The 26,324-nt window shown below is 42.5% G+C and overlaps 1 protein-coding gene and 1 long non-coding RNA gene across 2 annotated transcripts in view; one reads left to right on the forward strand and one right to left on the reverse strand.

Annotated features, from left to right (window-relative positions):
- LOC122464961 lies at nucleotides 1-25,777 on the forward strand. Its single transcript, XR_006289427.1, has 4 exons — nucleotides 1-127; nucleotides 643-909; nucleotides 2,633-2,803; nucleotides 25,341-25,777. It is a non-coding gene; the product is annotated as an uncharacterized LOC122464961 (long non-coding RNA).
- The window catches only part of BMP5 (bone morphogenetic protein 5), a 72,570-nt gene continuing 63,304 nt past the window's right edge, over nucleotides 17,059-26,324 (reverse strand). Inside the window, exons 6-7 of the mRNA XM_007055070.4 lie at nucleotides 23,133-23,243; nucleotides 17,059-18,915 (exon numbers count right to left, since the gene is read on the reverse strand). Coding sequence (XP_007055132.2) covers nucleotides 18,766-18,915; nucleotides 23,133-23,243 — 261 coding nt within the window. The 3' untranslated portion in view covers nucleotides 17,059-18,765. The remainder of the gene's footprint in view (nucleotides 18,916-23,132; nucleotides 23,244-26,324) is intronic.

Below are 26,324 nucleotides of genomic sequence, written 5' to 3' on the forward strand. Positions count from 1 at the left end.
ACTTTCTCTCGCTCTAGCCCATCGAATAGTTAAGTGGAACAGCCCCCTCCTCTCCTGCAAGCATAGCCCAGTGGTTAGTTGGGGCACTCAGCTGGGAGGGGGAAGAGTCTGGTTCCCTACCTCTCAGGTAAGTGCTCTAACCACTGGGCTATTTGGGTATAAAGGGTGGGCCAGATAGACAGGTGAACACTTAGCTTGAGGCTCCCCCTGAGGCTTAAGCAAGAGGTAGGCACTAGGTGTCAGGATTGAGGTGGCTTTGTGTATGCCAACCAGCTGAAATCTGACAGCTCAGTGGGTGTTTTGAGGATCCAGATTCTGGATTTGGGAACCTTTGCTTTAACATGTGGCTACTGATATGGAACAATTACCTATATTGAATAATTCTCCACCCGTTCTTCCAATAGCAATTATAATTATTGTACAAGATGCTGTTACTATTTTCAGTGAGAGGTTGCATGGAAGACTGATTGCCATAACTGCTTTTCTTAACAAACTGCTTCTGTACTGCTTGCAGTAGCTACAGACCCGGACCTGTTTCCACACTTAATCAGTTTGAGTTATAGGCACACAAACCTATTCATTCGATTGTTAAACAGGAGACAATATAAAAAATGGTCTGACGTAATGTTTTGCTTCCTGCAGAACTCTTGCGTCAACACTTCAGGAAGATTCCATGCACAGGCAAAGACTTTACAGGCCCTCAGTCCCCAAGGAACCTTAAGCTGTACAAAGAGAGGAAGTCATTTTCTACTTCCTACATATCTCTTCAAACTTTTATGGAAGAAGAGGGCAAGAGCACAAGCTTTCAACTCCCTTTATAGCAGTAGTCAAAGCTCTAGCAACATAACTGAGGAGGGGAAAGGATGCTCATTTTCATCCTTGCTGCCAGCATTCTCCTAGAGAGACAAGGTGGGTGAGATAATAACTTTTATTGGACCAACTTCTGTTGGTGAAAGAGAGAAGCTTTTGAGCTACACAGAGCTCTTCTTCAGGTCAGCATGTCAACATTTCTTCAACACTGCAAACAGCATTCTCCTGTTCATTTATGTGTGATGATATAGCCCTCCAGGACCACCAGCAAGCTTGGTATGAAGTCTAGGAAAGAACATTGAGACTTGACTTAGCAGATGAAAAATGGAAAGAAAATATTTTTTCCTTTGTACTATTTCCATAAGACTCCCAACAGCAGCCAAACTAGAAAAGCATGTGGAGGTCAGGGAAAGAGAAGGGGGCGATGAGGGGACACTGGTTAAGTATTCTATCATGTAACAACATTCCTGTAAAGGCAATTTATCAAACAAGGCAGGGGGAGGAACTTGTAAATTGTTGTGATCTAAAGTTGTTTTCCATTGCTAGTGGAATCCCATACGATTCAGTAGTAGGCCTGTTATTTTTTTCCATTATTTGTCAGTTATATTTATGTAGGTTGTTGGATAAATTCCATAACTAGGTTCCATCTGTGTATGCACAACACTGTCATTGTGTATGATATTGATATAGCAAGAGTGGAAATCATTGTCAAAAAACATAGGGCCAGATCCACAGCTGGTGTCAACTGAAGTGAATGGAGATACTCCAAATTACACCAGTTAAGGATCTGGCCCAAGAACTGAACTCTTGATTCTCATGCCTTGTCTGTTTGTGCATCACCCAAAAGTAAAGCGGGATTGTGACAAGCAATAGCCTAAGCACTAAGGACTAGCCATGCCAGGATATTGCTGTCTTTTGTCTATACGGATTGGGACAGACACATAGGGCCATCACATCTGTACTCAAGTGTCCCAGAAGAGGGCCTAGCTAGTCCAAATGAGAAGGTGATAGCCCTACCCACTGTATATCTATCTGCCTAATCCTATAGGAAGAAAGTCTCCTCATATAAGTATAAGTATAAGCATACTGTACTCTAACTGGAATAAGCCCCATGCTTCAGCTGGGCTCAAATTCAAAGCCTAGTGGGACCTATCTGCCTACATGTGATTTTTACATACCTTCCAGCTAATTTGGAAATCCATTTACAAAATCCAGACCTTGAAAATAGCATTTTGATCTCTGACCCTACCTGAGGGATTTAGAGCACATAAACCAATTAATTACACTCAACTGTAGTGTCTTTGATTGTTAGACATACTTTTCTACTTATAAATGGATAAACAACTTCAACAATTCCAAAGACAGCATATCTCCACCTCTACAGGAGGAGTTCACAAATAATGCAGCTAAAAGATACTCCCTAACATATTCAACTTGTCAGAGCCTTTTGTATTTATTGCCTCTCTGAGTATATTGTGTGGAAAGGGAAAAAGAAAAACTGAAGAGGCGATTATGAGATTATGGAGGGTCTATTAAAAAGAGAAAAATAATCAAAATTAATAACTGTTACATATTACATGTGCAATATTTTTCATTTAATCCAAATAAATTCAGTAGAAGTTTTGCAGCATTTTGTGGCATGCTGGTCCTGAATAATAGATGGTGCTGGAGTGATAACTAAGTTTTGCTTATAGCAGTTACAAGTAGGGTGTGAGTAACAAGGATAAATATCTATGTTGTCTTTATTGGTTATACATATTGAACTCTGCACTTCCAACTGAACAATGCTTATTTCTCACATCTCATATATGGTGGACCTTAGAGAGCGATTTGAAGGAGAAGAGCATAGGAACCTGTATGGATCAGTTCAATGAAGGCAACACTGAAAAAGATATGGAGACATTTGTATGAGAAGCTGAGGAACAGACAGACAAGGCTAGTGTTGATGGAGAAGAGGAACCAGGGATGGAAAAGCAACAAGAGACAAGGCTAGGTAAGGCAGGTGAGGTAATATCTTTTATGGGACCAACTTCTGTTGGTGAGAGAGGCAAGCTTTCAAGCTACACAGGCTCTTCCTTCAGGTCTGGAAGAGGTACTAAGGGCTTGTCTTCACATATGGCACTACAGCAGTACAGCCCTGCCACTGAAACACTTTAGGGTAGATACTCCTATGCTGACAGAGGAGCTTCTCCCATCAGCATAGTTAATCCACCTCCTTGAAAAGCAGTCACTATGTGGACCAGAGACGCCCTCCCATCGACATAGCACTGTCTACATGGGAGGTTATGTCGGTATAGTTACGTCGCTCAGGGGTGTTTTTTTTTCACATCTCTGAGTGACATAGTTATACTGATATAGGTCTGTAGTGTAGACCCAGCCTTCTTACTCCAGAAGAGCGAGTCTTATATAGTTTCCTGTCTTCATTTTGTGAGCCTGATGAGGCTGCCATTCTATCTAATTTCCTTCAGCCAAATGGGTTTTTAACCCCCTATTTGCTGTCCATCATATAGGGCCTCTGCACTTTGTCACAACCATATTGTTAAAATTTATGGAAACCAACGCCATGGCTTATGAAGCCATGCACGGAGCAACTTGACAGCAGCAAAGAGCAGTTCAACAACAGGCTGAGCAAGTGCAGAATGACTGTTGAGTGTGCTTTTGGCTGTTTAAAAGCATGCTGGTGCTGCCTTTATGGGAAGCTGGACCTGGCCAATGACAATATTCCTATGCTTACAGCCACGTGCTGTACACTCTAATATTTGTGAAGGGAAGGGTGAAAGCTTCACTCAGGGCTGGACCACAGAGGCTCAGTGCCTGGAGGCTGAGTTTGAACAGCCAGAGACCAGGGCTATTAGAGGGACACAGCATGGGGCCATAAGGGTAAGGGATGCCTTGAGCATTGCCACAGCAATTTGAGGCTGAAAACCACTAATATTTGTTGCTGTGTTTGGGAGTGCAGTGCCTGTAATGCTAGACGTGATTGGTGCAGATGATGCAATATGTGGGTTTAACATAATTGTATGTTGCCTTGCAAGGCTCTGTTTGCTTTCAATTAATAGAATAAAGAGTGCTTTCAGACCAACACAAATCTTTTATTAAAAAACAATAACCGGAGGAAAGAGTCAAACAAAACAAAAAACAAAACAAAAACAGCAATGAGGAGGATGGGGGAAGGGAAGGTCCCAGGAGGAAGAGGGGTCCCGGGATGGCTAAAGAGTTGTGTATGTCCAGGAATCATATCCAGCCTTCTCCTCTGGAGTACAGTGCACCAGGTACTGTACTTCAGCAGGGCTAAACTGCAGAGGGACGGGTGTTGAGTTCAATGAGTACTGGGAGTCCACAGAGCTGGACTGTCAGGGGGGAGGAGTGGAATGCCATGGGTATAGACTGGAGACAGGAGATTGATAAGAGTTTGTTGGTGGTGTCTGGGAGGGATCATGGGAAAGAGTTTTGCGACAGTGGCTGTAGGGGAGGGCGGGCACGGAGCTGCTCGGTTTCAAGAGCTAGTATCGCCTGGAGCGTGTCTGCTTGGCACTCTATAACCTTTAAGAGCCTCCGTGGCTTCATTCTGGTGTGCTGCATTCTCCTTCCGGTCCATCTTATCGCTGTCCCACCACTCCTTCAATTCCTATTTCTCGGCGGCGGAGTGCATCATAACATCACGCAGAAAGTCCTCCTTAGTGCTTCTCGGCTGCTTGCTAATTCTGCGCAGCTGTTTAGCCGCTGATAACAAAGAGGGAGCTGGGCTCCCAAGGTCATATCTGTGAAGCTCCCAGCAGCTCATGGGCGCAGCACCGGTGCGGCAGTTTGCCTCCCGCGCCTTGTTGTAGGTGTTTTGCAGCTCCTTCACTTTGACCTTGCACTGCAGTGTGTCCCGGTCATGGCCCCTTTCTGTCATGCATCGTGAAAGCTGTCTGTAGGTATCATAATTCCTACAGCTGGCGTGCAGCTCGGACTGGACAGTCTCCTCTCCCGAAATGCTGATAAGGTCCAGCAGCTTCGCATTGCTTCAAGCAGGGGATCACCTGGTGCATGGAGCAGGCATGGCCACCTGGAAAGATGCGCTGAGAGCAAACAGGAAGGGGACTTTCAAAATTCCAAAGGAATGTACGGGGTGGGGATGACGGTTGGTCACCTGAGGGCAGACTGAGTTCAAACTGATGACCAGAGAGGTGAGAACAGGCATTGTGGGACACCTCACGGAGACCAGTCGCAGCGCTGTAATTGACCCCGGTGTCTACAATGGCACCACAGTGCTGTAGCCCTCGTACAGAAAGCCGTACGCCTCTCGTCGGGGTGGTTTTTTTACAGCGCTACAACTGCACAGTTTCTGTGCACTAAGGGGCTTGGCAGTGTGTACACCTCGGGAGTTACAGTGCAGAAAGCTGCTTTATTGTGCAGAAACTTGCCAGTGTAGACAGGGCCCTAGTGTAATAGATTCTACATCAACAGAAGATACAGTACCACCTGATCTGGACCTTGGCAGCGGTCGAGGGGACAGTGCTATAATCTTACAGAATGTACCAAGACAGCTTCGAAAACATCTCAGTGGAACATATTGTATTTTCATTTCACTCTCTAGTGCCTGATTTTTCCTTTCCTGTAGATGTAAATGTTAAGAGTTTGCCAAAGTCAAGGACTGCTCAGCTGGGCCCAGATGATGGTACTACTTCGTATCTCACTCAGTGAACCAGCTCGTCAGGTATTTGTAGCAAAAGAGAAGCAAGAAAGCCACATCTTTCTACAAAGTAGGGACATATAGACGTACCAAGTGAAGCAGAGCTAAACTCAGGGAAGAGCATTCATAAGAAGTCAGTCGGTCAGAAGATGGCAGTCTTACAACAGGACTCCAAAGGCAGCAGAGAATATATAGGGAGCTACAAGATATTTAGCAGATCATCAGGCAGGGTGTGGCGCATGCTCTTTCCCCCCCTCAAGAATCAAATTTCATTTCAATGGGTGTTGAGGGGCCCACACATCACACAATCAGGAGAGGAGTCACTGTGATTTTAGGTACAGAACTTGGTTTTAAAGAATAATGAGTAAATGTGAAAAGGAAAATTGTATAGAAGATAAGAATGGCTATACTGGGTCAGGTCAATGGTCCATCTAGCCCAGTATCCTGTCTTCTGACATTGGCCAATGCCAGGTGCTTCAGAGGAAATGAACAGAATAGGGTAATTATCAAGTGATCCATCCCTGTCGTTCAGGCCCAGCATCTAGCAGTCAGAGGCTTAGGAACACCTGAAGCATGAGGTTGCATCCCTGACCATCTTGGCTAATAACCATTGATGGACCTATCCTCCACGAAGATATCTAATTCTTTTTTTAACTGAGTTTTAGTCTTAGCCACAACATTCCTTGTCAATGAGTTCCACAGGTTGACTGCATTTTGTGTGATGAAATATGTCCTTTTGTTTTAAACCTGCTTCCTCTTAATTTCATTGGGTGACCCCTGGTTCTTGTGTACATGAAGGGGTAAGTAACACTTTCTCCACACCAGTCATGGTTTTATAGACCTCTATCATATCCCCCCATAGTCATCTCTTTTCCAAGCTGAACAGTCCCAGTCTTTTTAATTTCTCCTCATATGGAAGCTGGTCCATGCCCCTAATCATTTTTGTTGCCCTTCTCTGTACCTTTTCCAATTTTAATAGAACTTTTTTTGAACTGGGGTGACCAGAACTGCATGCAGTATTCAATGTGTGGGCATACCATGGATTTGTATTGTGGTATGGTTTTGGGATGTGCCAGTAATTCGTAAGAAGAGGGGAAAAGTGATTAACAAAAGTTCTGGGTGACAATAAATGAGTGTGGCACCAGGTCAGGAAGTAAATGTGTGAGTAGAAATGTGTTAGCCACAGGAAGAGTAAGTTGTGACTAAAGAAATGTTTAAAGATGTGTGAAATTACTTCTGCAAACTGTTGGCAATCTCTGAACTAGAGTAGAGACAAAAAGGCAGAGGAGAAAACTAGATGTAAGTGAGAATAAACTCACTGAACTGAAAGACACCTTTGGTGTTGTCTGTTTTTCAGAAACACCAACTCTACAAACAATAGCAACTGAGAAAATTTATCAGGTTTGCAGCAGTCTGCATTAGGCAGAAATTTATCTTAAACTTCATTGTGCAAAGACCAGAGCATTTTTTTTAAACAAGCGTTGTTCATAAAAGAAAAAGAAAAACACCTAACAAAAGGTACATATAGAATCATAGAATATCAGGGTTGGAAGGGACCTCAGGAGGTCATCTAGTCCAACCCCCTGCTCAAAGCAGGACCAATCCCCAACTAAATCTTCCCAGCCAGGCCTTTGTCAAGCCTGACCTTAAAAACCTCTAAGGAAGAAGATTCCACCACCTCCCTAGGTAATCCATTCCAGTGCTTCTCCACCTTCCTAGTGAAAAAGTTTTTCCTAATATCCAACCTAAACCTCCCCCACTGCAACTTGAGACCATTACTCCTTGTTCTGTCATCTGCTACCACTGAGAACAGTCTAGATCCATCCTCTTTGGAACCCCCTTTCAGATAGTTCAGATAGTCAGCTATCAAATCCCCCCTCATTCTTCTTTTCTGCAGACTAAACAATTCCAGTTCCCTCAGCCTTTCCTCGTAAGTCATGTGTTCCAGTCCCCAAATCATTTTTGTTGCCCTCTGCTGGATGCTTTCCAATTTTTTCACATCCTTCTTGTAGCGTGGGGCCCAAAACTGGACACAGCACTCCAGATGAGGCCTCACCAATGTCAAATAGAGGGGAACGATCACGTCCCTCAATCTGCTGGTAATGCCCCTACTTATACATCCCAAAACACCATTGGCCTTCTTGGCAACAAGGGCACACTGTTGACTCATATCCAGCTTCTCGTCCACTGTAACCCCTAGGTCCTTTTCTGCAGAACTGCTGCCTAGCCATTCGGTCCCTAGTCTGTAGCAGTGCATGGGATTCTTCCGTCCTCAGTGCAGGACTCTGCACTTGTCCTTGTTGAACCTCATCAGATTTCTTTTGGCCCAATCCCTAATTTGTCTAGGTCCCTCTATATCCTATCCCTACCGTATCTACCTCTTCTCCCAGTTTAGTGTCATCTTCAAACTTGCTAACGGTGCAATCCACGCCATCCTCCAGATCATTAATGATGATTGTGAATTAATGATTATGAAGCTGTGTTTCTATTTTATAGATAACTGGTAAATTACAGTAGTCTCAAGACAGCATTTCCAATTATTTATGTCTCATAAAATGTGAATTTCTTGTGAGTTACACAAGTTAATTCACCACTTTTGTGCTATATATCTTTAACACTGTCATATGGTTGATGTGTCAAAATATGCAAGCTTCATATTATAGAGGAATTATGTTATTCTGTGTTGGTGAAAAGAATGATAATATTTACGATACTTTTCCTGGGAAAACTTTCTTATGGGAGAAATTCACGAGATTGGGACTGTTGACTTTAGAAAGGAGACAAATAAGAAAATACAATAACAGTATATAAAATAGTGAATGATCTAGAGAAGGTAAATCAGAACTTCTATTCTTCCTGTTTCATAATACATGAATACGGGGGCATGCAATTAAATTAAAAGGTGGGAAAGTCAAAACCAAATCAAAGGGAATCCTTTTTCCACATATGATTAAACTATGGAACTCATTGGCACAGGAAGACACTGAGGATATGAATTTTGCAAGATCTAAAAAGGGATTCGACATTTCTATGAATAACAAGAATATCCAGAGTTTTCATAATTAGCGACAACAAATTTTGAAAAGGATATTAACCTCCTACACCAGGTTTTAGAACAATCTCTATTGGGATGAGACCATCTGCCTACTGTAGGGTTCTTATGCCTTCTTCTAAAACATCTGGTGTTGCTCACTGTCTGCGACAGGCTACGGAACTAGATGGATCTTGGGTCTACCCAGCCTGGCAATTTCTATGTTCACAATAAAAGTGATCCAAGGGCTATTCAAGTTTCCCTTTTTATTTGAGGGGGACAAGGAAAAAAAGAGGTTCAATTTTTCTCCACCATTGATTTATCTATTGTATAACCTTCATCACCATTGTAGTAGCATTCTCATTGAGACAACTACCAAGAATCTTCTGGATATGCTCAATAGAACCACAGCTACTTAACAAGGGAATGTGCTATTTTAGGAGATGAAGGAACCATGCCGCAGCTCAGCAAGTTCGTAGACACAAATGGACAAGGTAAAATGGGTTTTACCACTGAACAGCGTACTCTCTCCTAATAGAAAAGCTCTCATGTCTTGCTACTGATGCAAATGGGCAAAACCCACTGAAGTCACTGAAGCTGCACCCACTTACATCAGCAGAGACTTTGGCCCAGCAGTGGATAAATAGTGAGGAGCAGAGCTGCGAAGGGCCTTGCAGAGAGAACAAGAACTTTGAAGATGAAAGAGTTATTTCTTTTCCAATTATAGGCAATGCCTGAAGTTGTTCTTACTTTATTGTTAAACAGAAGTAAGCAAAATGGATCAAGCAAAGTAGAATGGATTGGGCCAGATTCGGAGCCCAGTTATGCCAGAGTAAATGTGGAGTAACACCACTGACTTTAATGGCATTTTTCCTGGATTTATACCAGCATAACTGAGACCAAAAATCTGGCCCTTTCCATCCTAACTGATACAAGTTATTCATGCTCCTGTTTATTAAAACCCCTTTTCATTTTGTAACTTAAACTAGTAGTGATTGCTCTGTCCAGCTACAGTAAATAAAATTCAAATAATCTCAATAACAAGGTAAAATTGCCTCCTGAATGGGAATACAAACTTTTCACTAAGCATAATCATCTTTTTTTTGGTTTTGATTTTTGAGAGGAGGCTGACTGGGATCTGAATGACTGCCCATGACTCCTTTAACTGTTTGGATCAAGCTGCCTTCCATTTACCATTTTTACTTTCTACTACACATATTTCTTGATCGCTAAATGCTTTAGTATAATTCAAAACAATATAGCATGGAGTGCCCTGCACTTAATTATGTATATATTTTTTTCCTTAAGAGCATTTATATGAAGCGTACACCAAGAAACTATCCAAATATGTTTAAGGAGAAAGGGAAAAGTAACAAAACACACTTATTTAAGCTGCACATCCCCTTTAAACAACTATCCAATTTGACAGGTCCTGTCTCTCTTCTATCCCTGCAACACAGTGCAGGCAAAATCATTCCCGGTGGAAGTTATTAGCCCTGAATAATAGAACAGATACAATACAGAGAAGGGTAGAAAAAAGCTATGTCCATGGTTAAAGGAGAGATGCTGGTTTTTAAAATGAATCAAAATGATAGAAGTGCAGGTGGCCCACTAGAAAGGAATGTAGTTTCCTTTGGTAAAATGGTACAAGAGGGCTCCATCATTTAAACAAACCAAACCAAAATAAAACAAAAAACACCACAGCCATGATGATTTGATAGGCAGTATTTTTAAAGAAGATCAACATGGGCTATCTTGATGCAAACACCATGTTTCTTCACCCTATCTTGTTCCAGCTTCAATCTCTATGAAATTCCCTAGCTAGCAATACTCAAGATTTCTCAGCCCAGATTTCCCACTGTCATAGAAGGAGGCCTGAGGTATAGAACGCCCCACAAGAATCTCCTCACAGTTTTCCCCCTAGGAACATTTGCCCCTCCATTTCACTGAGGAGCATTTGCCCCTCCATGCTGCATGGGATTCCTCCATGCAAAAATATTAACCTGGTCCCCGGGTTTCATTGACTCACTACTGGGCATTCCATTGAGCATGGGAAAAATACACGTACCACTGCTCTTAACCCTGTCCTCCTGCAGAAGATTCCAAATCCTTCTGAGGAGACTCAGCAAGATCTGGCGCAGGGAACTATCGGTTCTGTGAAGGGGAGGCTAACACACTCTCTCTCTCTCTCTCTCTCACACACACACACAAACAAAGAGAGAGAAAGGGTGTAGTCTGCAAAGAGGAGCCCTTTCATGTCACTGCTACTGGCTTTAACAGCAGCTACTGCCCAGACTTCAGAAAACAATCATGAAACTGAAAAATATGCATTAACTGCATAACACAGGCCCAGATACGTTTTCAAGAATGTCCATAATTAGTAAACGTAAGGAGCTGTAGAAGAAGGTGTTCAAAATGTATATATGGCTCAGACAGTGTAGCCTAGAAGATAGAGAACTGGACTGAAGAGCTCTGGAGACCTAGGTTGTATTCCCTGTACTGCCACAGGCAAATCACTGCTCTGTGCCTCTTTCCCCATCTGTAAAATAAGAATAATGATACTTACCTCCTTTGTAAAGTGTTTTGAGATCTACTGATGAAAAGCTTTCTAGTAGTATTATTAATCCATTGTGCCCGTCTGGATATCAAGCAGTGCAAGACCAGAGCCCCAAATGCCCTATTCTGGCCAGGAATATAGGCTGCCATTGAAAGTATCCAACTGTGGAATCTACAACAAATACAGGAACCAATGCAAAAGAACCACTAATTCAACATGTGATTCCTGGTCAGCCTTGGTCCATGGTCGGAGCTGGGCTACTTGAATTATAATAGAAAAAACTCAGGATTATTTTTTATTAAATGGGATTGTTGCAGAAGAGGAAGTTACTCACCTTGGGCAGTAACAATGGTTCTTCAAAATGTGCATCCCTATGGGTGTTCCACTGTAGATGTGTTTGCTTCCCTGCGCTGCTGATTGGAGAACTTTGGTAGCAGTGTCCTTTTGGCCCACACATGCGTTGTCTTCTCCTTGTGCTCGGCCATGAGGCTCACCAGTGCGCGTGTGCAAACCTCCCTCAGTTCCTCCTCTAACGCAGAGTCCTTGACAAGAACTCTGAAGTAGAGGGGAGGAGGGTGGCTGGTGGAGCACCTATAGGGACACACATCTTGAAGAACCATTGTTACTGCACAAGGTGAGTAACTTCTTCTTTGAGGGTACTCTACTGCACGTGACTCTCGAGCAGTATCCCCAGTGGGAGGCTGGGGTTTCGGAGTTGAGTCTGTTCTGGATAACAATACTTCAGAGCTAAAGCTAGCACTGGAAGCAGAGTCCCTGGTAAGCACAGTGGTTTCTGTGAAGGTATGCACAGACGCCCAGGTTGCGGCTCTACAGATTTCTGAGATAAGGACATTCTTTAGGAAGGCGACAGAGGAAGAAACCGACCTTGTGGAATTGGTGCAGATTTTGGATGGAGTTATTATGTTGTGAACCTGATAGCCGTGTTTGATACAGTTCAAGACTATTTGGAGAGTCTCTCGGCCGATATTGCTGCACCTTTAGACCTCTCCACAATGGATAGGAAAAACCTTAGGAGATTTCCTGAAGACCTTTGTCCTGTCCAGGTAAAAACTAGGGCTCTCCTAACACCTAGCATGTGCAATATTGCCTCCCTGATATCACGGTGAGGTTTAGGGTAAAAGGTCGGGAGGTGAATCAGTTAGTTTAATGTGAAAAGATGAGGTCACCTTGGGGATGAACTTCAGGTGTGGTCTGAGAGTAACTTTGTCCGAAAACAATATTGTATAAGGGAGATGTGCCATCAGTGCTGCTATTTCCCCTATTTTTCTTGCTGAGGTGATAGGCACCAGGAAGGGCATCGTCATAGACAGATATGCAAGCGAACAAGTAGCCATGTGTTCAAAGGGTGGCCTAGTCAGGCTCTTTAGTACTAGGTTTAGGTCCCATGTTGAGGTAGGATGTCTGGGTTGAGGAAAAAGTTTTACTATACCCCGAGGAATCATTTTGTGATTGGGAGTGAGAGCACTGAGTATCCCGCTACTTGTTGATGGAAGGCTGCTATGGCCACTATGTGAGCTTTGAGGGAACGGAGAGGTAGTCTCTTTACTTGAGAGTCAGTATATAATCTACGACCATTGGGAGAGTAGCAGATGTCAGGAAAATTTGTCTGGAATTACACCAGACCTGAAACCTGGCCCACCTTTGCAGGTAAGTACGATGGGTAGCAGATTTTCTACTGTGTAGTATAGTTTCTGTACCTCCTCAGAGCAAGACCTTGTATGTGCTGGAACTACGAAGGAGCCAGGCCTTGAGTCGGAGTATCTGCAGACTGAGATGGAGAGCACATCCTTCGTTCTGAGAGAGGAGGTATAGAGTAGGTTGGAAAGAAATTGGTGGGCACATCACCAGTTGTGACAGGTAATGGTACCACATCTGTCTCAGCTAGGAAGGAGCAATCAGTATGATGTTTGCTCTCTCTCTTTTTATTTTTAAAAGGACTTTCCATAGTAGAGTTGGACCAGGCTACTGTGTAGGCTGCATCAAGCACTGACTGGAGCACTGTCTTGGCCACCAGTTGTCCCTCAGTAACAATGGCCCAAAATGTTCATGGTGTGAGTCCAGGAGCTGATCAATAAACGTGTTTAAGCTTGGTATAACTGACTTAGTCCTATTTTGCTGCCAGAGCTTGACAGTTTGTAATTCAGAATTGCAGTGTGGTGGAGGAATAGGCCTTTTCCCCCAAACAGGTTGAAGTGCTTCCAATCCCTATCACAGGGGATGGAGCTCACCTGATGTTGGTGACCCTGCGAATTTGCTGCGTCCACCACAATGGATTTAGAGGTGGGCAGGAAAAAGAAATTCCATACCCTTAGCCAGGCTACAATATTTCTAACTGGCCCATTTACAGGTGGGCATGACCAATGTTAGGGCTTGCCATATAAGTCTGGCTGAGTCCAGAAGGGCTTCGCTGATGGGGCAGGCTATTCTGGAGGAATAGGAGGAGTGAAAGATATCCAAGAGTTTACTATGTGTGTTTTTTACCTCCTCAAGGGTATCCGCAGCGTGTCTGCCACCCTTTTAGCTAGATCTTGAAACAGTCTGAAGTCATCAGCTAGGGATGGTGGTGAGGGCATAACTGCCTTGTCTGGAGAGGAGGAAGAGATATTGGTCTATGCTGTGACTTCTTCTTCGAATCTGCCTTCCTGTTTCTCCATGATCTCCTCTGGAGGTTTAGAGGTGCCATCTGGTGACTCCTGGTGCAGGTCCAGGGAAGGCTGAAGAGCTGCCTCCATGCGAAGGAGTTTTAGTCTCAGTTCTCTGTCCTTCCAAGATCTGAACTTGGCAGAGACCACACTTTTGGGAAATGTGGTTTTCCCCGAGGCACCAGACACAGCAGGAATGCTTATCCATTACAGGGATGGCCTACTTGCATGAGAGGCACCTCTTAAAGCTCAGTGAACCAAATGTACTGTCTGCTGAGGCAACCCCAGACAAAGGGGGAAATAAGTTTTCCCTCCCCCCGCAAGCTCTACAACTAAGAGAAAAAGGACTAACTAACTATTGAAGTGCTAAGAGAGAGATAATGATCCAATGAATGGACTGCTAATAGCTCAGTCTCTAGCCAGGAGTGGTTGAGAAGGAACTGAGGGGGGTTTGGCCATGCATGCTGGTTAGCAATGTGGCAGAGCAGGGACAGCACATGGCGGGCCATGTGGACACTGTTTTAAAGTTCTCCAAACGGCAGTGCAGGGAAGCAAGCACACCTATACTGGAGCACCCATGGGGACACTATTTGAAGAAGGTTTCAGAGTAACAGCCGTGTTAGTCTGTATTCGCAAAAAGAAAAGGAGTACTAGTGGCACCTTAGAGACTAACCAATTTATTTGAGCATAAGCTTTCGTGAGCTACAGATTGGTGTTTACAGGTCATGTGTTTACAGATGCAATGCAGCAATCACAGAGAAGACTCTATAATATACCAGGGGCTCATTTACTAGGGACAAGTACAATATATCAAACTCTTAATATGCACAGACCAATGTGTGAACAAGAAAGTCAGTACTAATTGCAAAGAACTTTATTGACAAAAGCCCTGGATTCAAGGGATCCATATTTCGAACTGTCAGAGAATCTCACAGCACCCAAAATGCTTTATTTGGATCAACAATTCAGAGACTATGAATAAAGGACAAAAACCTTATTGTCAATATCTTACAAGCTTCCTGAATCAAAGAAAATTAACTATGTAGCTGTTACAAAAGAACTCAGGGAAAGGAAAATGGAACAGAAGAAATATATTTTAAAAAAATGCCCCGTTACCTCTATTGCAAGTGGAAAGGAATGTTAGATTCCAAACAGAACGTGGCTGACAACCTACCAAGGTAGCAGCTATAACACAATCATCAAGGTAACAACATTTGGGGAGGTGCAAGGACTGTTATTTACTCTAGTTTATACAGTGCTTAGCACAATGGGGTCCCAACCTCTTTGGCTTCCAGGTGCTACCACAATAGAAGTGTTAAATATGCACTCAGAGGGCCAGTTCTGACCCTGACTTAGATGAGTAGGGCTAAAAAAGAAAAGTAAGTAATGTGTATTAGAAATGTATGGTAGTAGCTTGATTCTGGCTGAGATTGTATAACAATGATATTAACCATGGGTGGCAGATACCTTAGGCTGGAGGAGGCTGTGCCTCCCCAAACAGCCAGGTGTGGCCCTGTCCATGCTCCATCCCCAGGCCTCTCCAACCCATTCTGCATGTGGCTCCTGTCCTCCTGTGCAGTGGCCTGCGCTGCCCGCCCTTCCAGTGCTCCAAGGCTTGGAGGGGAGGGGGAAGACATCGGCTGCCTGCCCTCCTGGTGCTCTGGGGCTGGGCGGCACTAGCCTGGGGTGGGGGCCAGTGGCCACAGTGAAGAGGGGCTCTGGACTCCGGCAGGGGGGATGGAAGGGGCGGAGGCTCAGGTGGAAAGAGCAAGGCTGGAGGCTAGCCTCCCCTATCCAGCGGTTCACGCACCGCCCCTGGTATTAACATTATGAATAAGATAAGGATTGAGGCCCAGTCTACACTACAAACTTACATCAGAATACCTGTGTCGCTCAGGGTGTGTGAAAAATCCACACTCCTGAGTGACACACTTATACCAACCTACCCCCCGGTGTAGACAGTGCTATGTTGACGGGAGGGCTTTTCCTTTTGACGTAGCTACTAGCTCTGATGGAAGTGAATTAACTATGCTGATGGGAGAAGCTCTCCCATTGGCAAAGGACTGTCTTCACTGAAGCGGTACGGGGGTGCAGCTGCACTGGTGTAGCTGTGCTGTTGCAGCTTTTTAAGTGTAGACCTGCCCTAAGAGTGTAAGTGGCAATTGGCTCTATTGAAGTCATTGGAAATACATTGATACCAGCTGAGGATCTGGCCCATACATTTTAAGAGAAAATATATATGTTCTCTCTTTTTGTTTTTAGCTCATTAGGTTTATTAGGTACCCACTGTTTTTTTCAGTCTCTCAGGATGATGAAGAAAGTAAAACTGATTAAAATGGGAACATACTCTCTTATGAATCCTGAATGGAAATGGAATGACCTTAGACATTTACTTAGTATTTTTCAAAGGACAGACATGTGGAAAGTGTTACATCAAGTACTATGGGAAAGAGGTGTGGTTGAACATGTGTGTTTTAAAACCCAAAGGTATATGTATGCATTTATTTGGAGTCTGTGAAAACAGTAATGCCAATTGTCTCTCCTCTCAAACAGAGGAAGGACTAGTAAGGAATTTCCAGAGCATATTTTTCCCCATCCTTCCTTGTTTCTGCTATATTTTGACTTCAGTTGCTGTTTTAGTAGCTTAGAGAGTTGTAAAACTGTGATTAATACTGTACATGGTTCAAATAATAATTATGTCTTTAAAGCAACAAAATGAAAGCCATTTTGCAACACATGACAGTATTAAGACACAAAATTCAGCAAACACTATCCTCAGTAATGGCCATTCTCTTTTGTTCTAGCTTTTAAAGAACACGAATTTGACTTTCCAGTATAACATGGCTCAGAATCAAAAAGCATAGCAGAGCAAATTAGTATTACAGGTTTATTAGATCTTAAAATATAGAAACATATTCCAACAGCACATTTTAAAGAATAATATAATTTTCAGTTTCTTATTCTCAAAATAGTACACCATTATTCAAAAATATATTACTTAATGTACACCAAATTCAGTTTCCATTAAATTTTATTTAGAATAAATTGAATTCAAAACATCATAACCATCTACCTGATTCATAAACAAACCCATAACTTTTCTGAAAGTATCCCCCATGCAGTTTAACATTCATTATCTAAGTGGTCCCCAAACAGCAATTCATTGACGAAACTTTATTAATATACCTTATTGTACATGAACTGCAATTAGACATAGTTATGGAGGTACATAAAGTATAAAATAGTAATTGAAATGTAATGTTTGGAGAAAATGCTATGACTTAAAAAAAACCACCCTGTTTAATTTTTCAAAAAGTTAAGTGTTTAACAATTTAAGACAATACTCCGACAGTGAGATAAAATAAATTAGTTTCTGCAAAACACACACACACCTGATTACATTATTCTGCAATAGTCTGTGTTTTGTGGAATGTGCATTAAATAACCATAGAAATCAGGATTTAAATGAAAAGATTCTCTAAGGCATAAGAAATGGGTGTGTTCTATTCATTTTAAATAACACTCTAATATAGCAATATGTCTACTGAGGCAATTCCCAACAAAACTATATAAAATGATGACTGGTCGTAGAGATGGGAAATCAGGACCTTCTATTCTCCCATAACAACATGGGGATATTCAATGAAATTAAAAGATGGTAAATTGAAAACCGATAAATGGAATTACTTTTTCACACAATGTGTAATTCGACTGTAGAACTCACTGCCAGAAAATGTAATTGAGGCAAAAAACTTAGCAAGACAATAAAAGGGATTTGACATTTATAGGGTAAAACAGAAATATCCAGAATATAATAGTTACTGCAAACAAGTTTTGGAAGAGATAGTAAGATTAGAGATTAGGAGAGGACCTACTGTGCACAGAGATTATCCTAAAAACTGCCATATAAGATTTATTTCACCTTCATCTAAAGCACCTGCTGTTGGCCACTGTCAGAGACAGGATACTGTACTAGACTGACCACAAATCTGACTACGTATGGTAATTCCAATGTTCCTAAATGCCTTACTGTGCACCAATTATCAAACCCAGCAAGAAAAGGAAGCTAAAGAAAACAAATTCCTTCCAGATTTTAATCTTTTACACATTGCACACATATATTAATTCTTGCCCATATGGTAAGGGGGCTCAGGTGAGTGTGGAGGGTTTTTTTGTTTTTGTGGGGGGGAGGGGTGTTGTTATTAAACATGAAAAAAAATCGGCTGCAGTAGTGTTATAGATAATAAACTGACAATTTATCGGAGGAAAGAACGTTGTACTACAAGTTTTTAGCGTTAACTTGGAAAGCTATAGGCACAGACTAAAGCCTCTCTCCACAGAATTCCTGAAGCTTTGAGCCTTTTGCAAAATTCCACAAGCCAAGACGTAACATGTTCCTCCAGTTACACTGATTCTGTTAAAGAAAATAGCTATAACAATTATGTGCAGTCTTTCAGCTTCTATGTTCTACCGACTGTTTGTTTATTTAAACACGGTTCAACATTTCAATTTGTCTAATGGAGTAGAACTTCTAAAAGAAAAATTATGTTTCGCCAAGGATTTTTTCTTCAGTTTCTTTTTTTAGTGCCTTTTCTAAATAAATATCCCAGTATATATTTCATTTGCACAACATAACCAAATGTATTCAATTTCCTTTAACAACATAAAACAATCACAGGAGTTCTGGGCTTTCTAACTTAAAAAAAAAACTATACAAAGGTCTTACTTTAAAATGTTGAAATGGACAGAAAAAGGTCTCAGTGAGATTGATTGCAAACCAGCTTGGGAGGTTCTCCGACATAGTAAGGTGACCCATAAAATAAACTGTTTTGAAATTTCACCCATAGAAAAGAAACGATATACCTTTAAATAAATAAAAGCTACTATATACATTACTGTACATTAACTGAGAGATGACATGAAATGGAATAAGTTTAGGGATGCCTTTTCACTAGCAAGAATTGCATTTTGACTTGATTACAATTCTGAACAAACACTGGGTTTGATTTTTTTCTTGTTTTTTATTCTAGTGGCAGCCACACGAACGCACCACCATATTTCTGTATTTTTTCAAAATAACATTGGAGCTGTCATCAAAGTAGAGCACTGAGATTGCATTCAGTTTTGTAGGTGCACAGCATGGCTTAGGTACGTGATCAGGGAACATCAAGTGAACCTGAAAGAGAGAGAGAGAGAGCGCGAAATTGCTTATATATCAAAATAGAAAGGTGTAATGGCAAATCTATGGAAAACACTTCTATTCAATTTGCAGAGTTCTGTAGTTACCGCTTTCTTTCATTTAGCAACTTTCATACAAAGCTCATCTCCAGAATGCTCTACTGATTTACATAATAGAGTTATACAATAATAGCAGATGGAGGGATAAATTAGGAGGAATAGCCAAGAGAGAAAATTGGTTTTCAGATGAGATTTGAAAAAGAAATGGAGATAGGTCCTGGTTAAGGAAAGCTCTTAAACATGTGGTTAATACCATCACTATTCAGGACAGAATTTGAGCATGTGCTTAAGTCCCTGACTTTAATTAGTAAACTGTCTTTCTGAATCAGAGCTTCGGGGGGGGGGCGGGGGGAGGGGAGGAAGTTTGTTCCATACAGGAAATGTAGAGGCAAAAGCTCTCACACAGAATGTCTGGATTCCATGAAGATTCTAAGAACATGGTTCTTTTAAGGTTTCTATTGCCTTGGCATCAGTGATCCCACTGAAGTCAATGTCAATTTTGTCAAGGGGAGCAGAATCAAGCTAAAAGTTGGGTGTCAGATGCAGGGAAGGGTAAAGAGAGGGTATTCTCTGAGGTAGGCTGTGGTATTCCAATGGAATGCTAAATAAAAGAGAGGTTATTTTGAGCAGTATCTCAAAATGAATGGAGATATAGTGAAAATAACTGAAAATAAGGGCAACTAAACATACTTTCTCTATCCTTCCAAAAAAGTTGGAAGTGATATTCTACACGGCTGGATAGCTGGAGACTGGGGAGGCCAGAGAGAAGGGAGCTGTGATATAGAAGGCAAGAGACTATTACAGAACGGATGAAGACTTCAGCAGTAATGGATTTCATTTGTATGTGAAGTCTTTTAAAATCTGTTATAGCCATCTTTCTAGCAGTAATATAAGCCAATGGTCTTTGCCAGACCAATAACAGTCTATCAGGAAGTGATTTCTATGTAACTGTTACCATGAGAAGATCTTTCAAAATGAGCAATAATAAATCCCAAAGTAGCAGTTTAGTAAGGATGTAAAGACACACACATTTCAAAACTGATTAACTAATGACAAGCAAAATATTGGAGAAAAAAAAAATTGTCCTCCTTCTAAGCAGATGTTCGCCCAGAGCCAGCCTCTGGATTCTATCAAGCCCACAGCCACCAGCATCCCAATTCTGGGAACCCTGTGTGGGTGTTTGGGCTAAATTTGGCTTTCACTAAATACATTTCTTGCCTATTCTACTGTAAAGATAGTTTTGAAAATGTAAGTTAGTCATGAGGATTTGGAATTTGCCACAGTGATTTTATCTCTACTGCGCCTACAATCTCTACTCAGAGCGATCCAGGGTCAGCTTCCTGAGCCTTTGAACCCCCTAGCTTTTGAGTTCTGTGATATTTTAGGGATGCCACTCCTGCTGCTGAAGAAGCTAGTGTCTCCACAAGCTACTCCCTGGCTGCCTGCCAGTGAGCCAGCTCCTCTTTTAGGCAGCTAATTTGGCCTCCCACCACTATAGGACAGAGAAGGGGAGCAGGTTTGACAGTTCAGCAGCGAGAGTGGCAGCTTGACCAGCAGGATTAAATGCAGGATGGGAAACAAGGAACTCCTGCTCATGAATTTTGGCTCTGACACTGACTGCATCTGTGGCCCTGGTCAAGTCACAATCATTCTGCCTTACAAAATGGAAATAGTAACTAGAGATGGAACCAAAGCCAACCCCTGGATCTGAACACACCCATACTTTCAATGTGCAATATCCTGATTCAAATTTTACAATCTCTAATAATACTGATACTAGTATTTGTACTGTAGTGAGGATTCACTTTTTAAAAGGTTTAAAAAAGTATTATTAGGGTGGAATTTTCGAAAGCATTTGGCATTGGCCTAACTCTGCTTCCTCTGAAGTCAATAGGAATTTACCCACGGATGTCAGTGGGAGCAGAGTTAGCTCTACTCAAGCACTTTTTTGACTCCTATGGATACACCTTCGAAAAAGCAGCTTAGCCCCACGTGGAAATGAAGATGTGCTGGACCAAAGATTGTTACAAAACGAACCAAAACAGTCAGTTATATTTGGAAGGGTTTCAAGGAACAATCTCGTCCCAAAACAAAGCTGCTTTTTCAGAACGGTGCAATCACCATGGACAGGAATTGATTACATTTGGATTGGGGGAGAGTGTATGAATAATTGTTTCCCGAACTCTCCCTGTGTGAACACCTTGAGTATACAGATTATTTAGATTTAATTTCAAAGTGTTTGGCTACTGCTGAACACTTTTGTACTTTTAAGGGCACATAAAGTAGCTGGCCAGCTAAGAAACTAACTCTGGGGGATTTCAGTAAAAGCTAGGTGCACACATGAAAGTTGGACTGGTATGTTTTATCTTGCATGACACATAGTTGCATGAGAGAAACTGTAATCTAAGGTCTCACTGAAGCTTGGCAACTTCTCTAGGCAATCTTTGCCATAATAGCTGAAGAGAAACAACAGTTTATTATTGTAAATATGCTTTTCTTCATCATCACGTATGTGCATTGCCATAGTTCTTGCCAAAGAGCATTACTTTCTCTCTCCAAATGAATCCCTTTCCCACCGCCCGTTGCTTATTTCCACCTTTGACTCCCTCCCCTCTTCCTGTCCCTTCTGCCTCTCTGTATAGGATCTTGCTGGCTTGAATGTTGGGATGGAAGGATATAAGGTCATTGGCTCTGTAGTTGGGGACTGCTGGGGGTGAGGGGATTGAATGGTGGGAGGAGAAGAGGCACATTTAGTGCTTGTTAAAAATGGAACTAACAAGAAATGTGCCTGCCATGACCCCAATCACCCTGCTTGTCCATTGTAGCCCTTTCCCCTGTCCTTCATCGGTCTGTCTTTTAATTATCTATGTTGTGCAGAGCACGGGTTGTATCCTCAGCTGATGTAAATGAAAAATAAGAGCCTAACATTGGACTCCTATGTCCATATTTAGGCGCATAAATAAGTTCCCTGGTTTTTTGAATTGCTGAGCACCCACTAGCTCCCCCGAAACTTTCCTAGGGGACTGTTCCAGCAAAGGTAAGTCAGAACACCCTGTGGCACTCCATCTTGTGCTGGGGGCTGGCTTGACCCCCAGCTGGAACCAGGACTGGGAGAGTTGGAAAGGCGGCTGTAAGGCTCTCCCCACTTCAGTTGCACCACGCGGAGAATCAAATCCAAATGGTGCTATATTTCTAACCATAACTGGTAGCCAGGCACACAGCACACTTCTTGCTTGCAACTGCATCAACTCACGCATCTTAGATTAAAAGGTATTTTTCAGTCCAGTCAACTGATTGAGGCTTTTCCAATAACAGTTGAAAATCGAGAGCTGCCGTGCAGCACAGGTCAAAGTTACCGGAGACTGTACTGTGAATGTTGATGAGGAAGTTCAAAAGCTGCATAAAACACTTGGAAGCAGGAAGGAAGCCCCTCTTTGCTTTATATCAGCACAGCAGCAGATTAGCCACTGGGTCAACGGGGCCCTGGCCAATTGGGGGACCCCCCCAAAATGGGCACCTCAACCTTGTTCCCTGGCAGGAATGCCAGGTGAGGTGGGGGAAGCCCCTGTGCCCTGATCTTAGCTGCGGCCCCGGGACTGGAGGGGCTCTAGTTCCCTGCCACGGCCTCAGGGCTGGGGCAGCTCTCACTCGCTGCTGCTGCCCCAGGCCTGTGGCCGGGGGAGGGAGAGGACAGAGCTTCTCCAGTCGCGGCGGGGAGGGGGTGGAATGGGGCAGGGCCGTGGGAAGGGGCAGAATAGGGTGGGGCTGTGGGCAGGGCCACAGGCAGAAGGAGCAGAATGGGGGAGGGAGTAGAGATGGAAGGGGTGAGGAGGGGCCCCCACTTGCTCTGCCCCAGGGCCCTATGAAACCTTAATCCGCCTCTGCATCAGCAGAACCCCTCAGTGCTGTGACACAGTCTTTTTCATGCATTACTGGGTCAGAAACCGAATGTAAATATATAAAAACAGGGCTTTCTGGGCATTTCATCCACTAGCTATTGCAATCACGAATGCTTTTGTACAAGGGTGTAATTTAAACAAAATTAATCCAAATCCAATAAAATTAACCCCAAACCAATAATAATAAACTGAGAGGAAGACATAGCTCCCTGACCCAAGTTATTTGCATGTTACAAAAATGATCTAATAGACATACCAGAGTCTGAACTATGGCATGGTTTGTAGCATTCATGTGGGCATTGAGTGGAAAGGAGCATTCTCCATCACAGTAGAACGCAGCGTAACCCTCTGGTGCGATTATCCAATCCTGAAAAATAAAACCACAAGCAAAGTAAATAATAACAAACACAAACACTCTCAATCCTTCCCAGTTCAATCAATTGAAAACTGTATCACTGTCATTCTAATCTGGATCCAGGATGAGTGAATAAAGCATATACAGAAATACAATATTTTGGAAAAAAAAAAAAGTCCAAATCCCTTTTCCTTCAAAATCAAGATGAAAATTGAGTTAAACCTAGAACTATGTACTGAATACCCCCAACTAACCAACCGGTGAGGGAATTTAGCAAAGAAATACATTGAAACTAGCCTTTAAAATACTTTTCCTCCCACTTTGAAATTCTCGCAGGGGCACTGGAACAATTTGTACAGTGCGGGTGCTGAGAGCCATTGAACCAAATTGTAAACCTGGTATATAACGGAAACCACTTCATTCCGGGGAGTGCTGCGGCACCCCCCCCCCCCCCCGCACCCTTAGTTCCAGCACCTATGAATTCTCAAGTTATTTCTGGTTCACTAAAAACATCCCAAATGTATCATTCTCTGACATATCCAGTGTCATTAATCCCGATGATTTGTTTGAGACTAAAAGTATTTATGGTCTCAGGAGTTGCATGGAGGATGGTGGCATCAGTGATGTCACAGAATGATCAATTTTGGGGGTCTTTACCAAACCATAAAGCAGATAATTTTTCACAGAAAGAAAAAGGTATTTTTAAAAGTTTAGTTAGAGAATTTTTCTTGGCTGAATTCCCCCATGGCCCAGCTGAGGTGGGGAGGCAGGGGGGAGCATTAAGCACATATTTTGGGGGTTAACCCAATTTTCATTGTAGTCCCATTCACCATTAGTTTCACGGATCCATTTTTGAATTGTTATCCTTGGTTAGGTGCTTGCATTATGAGATTATCTATTCTTTTTATAAATATGTATTTAGAGAAATCTGAGCTACACAAGCTGCAACATTTTCATGAAATAATAATATTTTACATTTCTGTGACACCTTGCTTTGCCCATGATCTTAAAGTCCCTTACAAATGATGTGCCCTGTTGTGGAAATAATCTATGGGATAACAAGTACTTGGAAAACTCTGAACATGCATGTAGTGAGGAAGGATGGTCCAGAAGTCAGGCACTTGCTTAGGAATTGGGAAACTTGCAGTCAAGTCCCTGCTCTGCCACAGACTTACTGTGTGACCTTGAGCAAGTCACCTACCCTCTCTGTGCCTCAGTTCCCCATCTGTAAAATGGGAACAACAGTAGTATATTTACCTGACAGGGGTTTTGTGAGGTTAAAACTCTCGGATACTACAATAATAGGAGCACTATAAATACCTAAGACAGATATCTAGAAGCTAGAGAGTTTCCAAAGAATGTTGAGGGTGTCAGGGCCTGTTGCTTATGGAGCTGGAAGGGTCCTTGACATGCTAGTCCTATAGCTGGGCCATGAACCACATAAATATAGTATAGGGACACCATAGAAGGCAGAGGCATTTGTGCAAGAGCTGCTATGTCCACATTCCTACTCAGATCCTCATCACAATCCCACCACATGAGCCATGAGTCCAGTTCTTTCTTGCCCTAGGCTGGCCTCTCCACCCTCCAAGGGGACTGCCAGACTGAGCAGGAAAACAAAGGAATTAACGTTAATGGCTTTGGTGGGAATGATGCCACACAGTGACTCTCCTTTAAACCACATAAAGGAACTTCTGCTGAGTCAAAAGAAGCTAATACTGCTCGAGTTCAATCCTCCTTGTCAGTTTTTTTGCCTTTTTAGTGGTGTTTCCAGTACTTTAATCCCCTTTATGGCTAACATTGGAGGCAGTTGACATAACCCTAAGAACAATGGCCAAAAATTTAAAACTTGGGTGCCTACAGTTAAATATCTATATCCATATTACCCACTCAACTTCTGTTTATGCGCTTAAATATGAATTTAGGGCCCTAACGTAAGCCAATTTGAAAATGTTAGCCAGTTGATTCTTTCTGGCCTTATAGCTAAGACCAACTACGGTATTAGAGGCAATTAAGTATATGCCACAGCTCATATTTAGGGATTACATCCTGACTATACCGAACAATGAACACTTTAGTTTTAACATGAGTGTTTTATATTATTTATAGGAATCACATCAACCATCACTGAAATGAAACCACCTCTGGGGTATAATGTTGCAACTGTTTAAGAGAGCACCGCAGTTCTACACATCTAGGAAGCAAAAATGAATTCTGTATTAAATTGATATTGCAGAGGGAATTTAAGTACACATGGAAACCTGAAGTGTGTTATCGAAATCAGTTGCTGATGGCCTTCCCATTATTTCCTTAATAAAATATTTCCTTTGCAAACAGCTGTTGCTTCCCTGGAAGAACCCAGCAAAGCCTCTGTCTTTTGTTGCCTTACCTTGCTTTCATGGCCCCATAGGCACCATCTTTTCCATTAAACTACGGCTGCATAAAGGGGTTGCCATTGAGTGATTCAGAACACCTTGTAGGGGCTGAAAGCTCTGCTTCCACAGGGCTCCAAACCCAGATGGTATAATTCTCATCTGTCATTACACAGCAAGTGCAGGAACTAGAAAGAGACTCAAGCCAAATCTGGATCTGGATTTCAAATACTCCACAATTTAGCCGGGGCGCTGGAACAATTTGTATAATGGGGGTTCTGAGAGCCATTCAACCAAACTGTAAACCCTGGAAATGATGGAAACCACTTCAAGCCCAGGGGTGCGGCAGCACCCCCAGCACTCCTAGTTCCAGCAGCTATGAAGTTTAGGGGTGTTCAGAGCTGGGATTTTGGTTTGATCAAATATTGAAAGAGGGTTGAGTGGCAGTATTCTGATGCAGATTCAAACCCCACCACCACCAGTGTGCACAGGGTGTTCAGATCTAGAGTAAGGGTTAGGGCCTATCCCTAGTAAAACCTATTAATTTATCAGGGCTATACAACTATTTATGTCTGGGATATTTCTCACAGACTCATCGGCTATTTTCCCACAGGGCTCAGTGGGCTGTAAACATGAATCGCTCTATAACTGCTATCAAAGGATTGCATATAGGATCACACATCATTACCAAGTGCACTTTGAGAATTCTTGCCTCTTCAGT

Source organism: Chelonia mydas, chromosome 3 (genome assembly GCF_015237465.2).
Source record: "Chelonia mydas isolate rCheMyd1 chromosome 3, rCheMyd1.pri.v2, whole genome shotgun sequence".
NCBI lineage: Eukaryota > Metazoa > Chordata > Testudines > Cheloniidae > Chelonia > Chelonia mydas.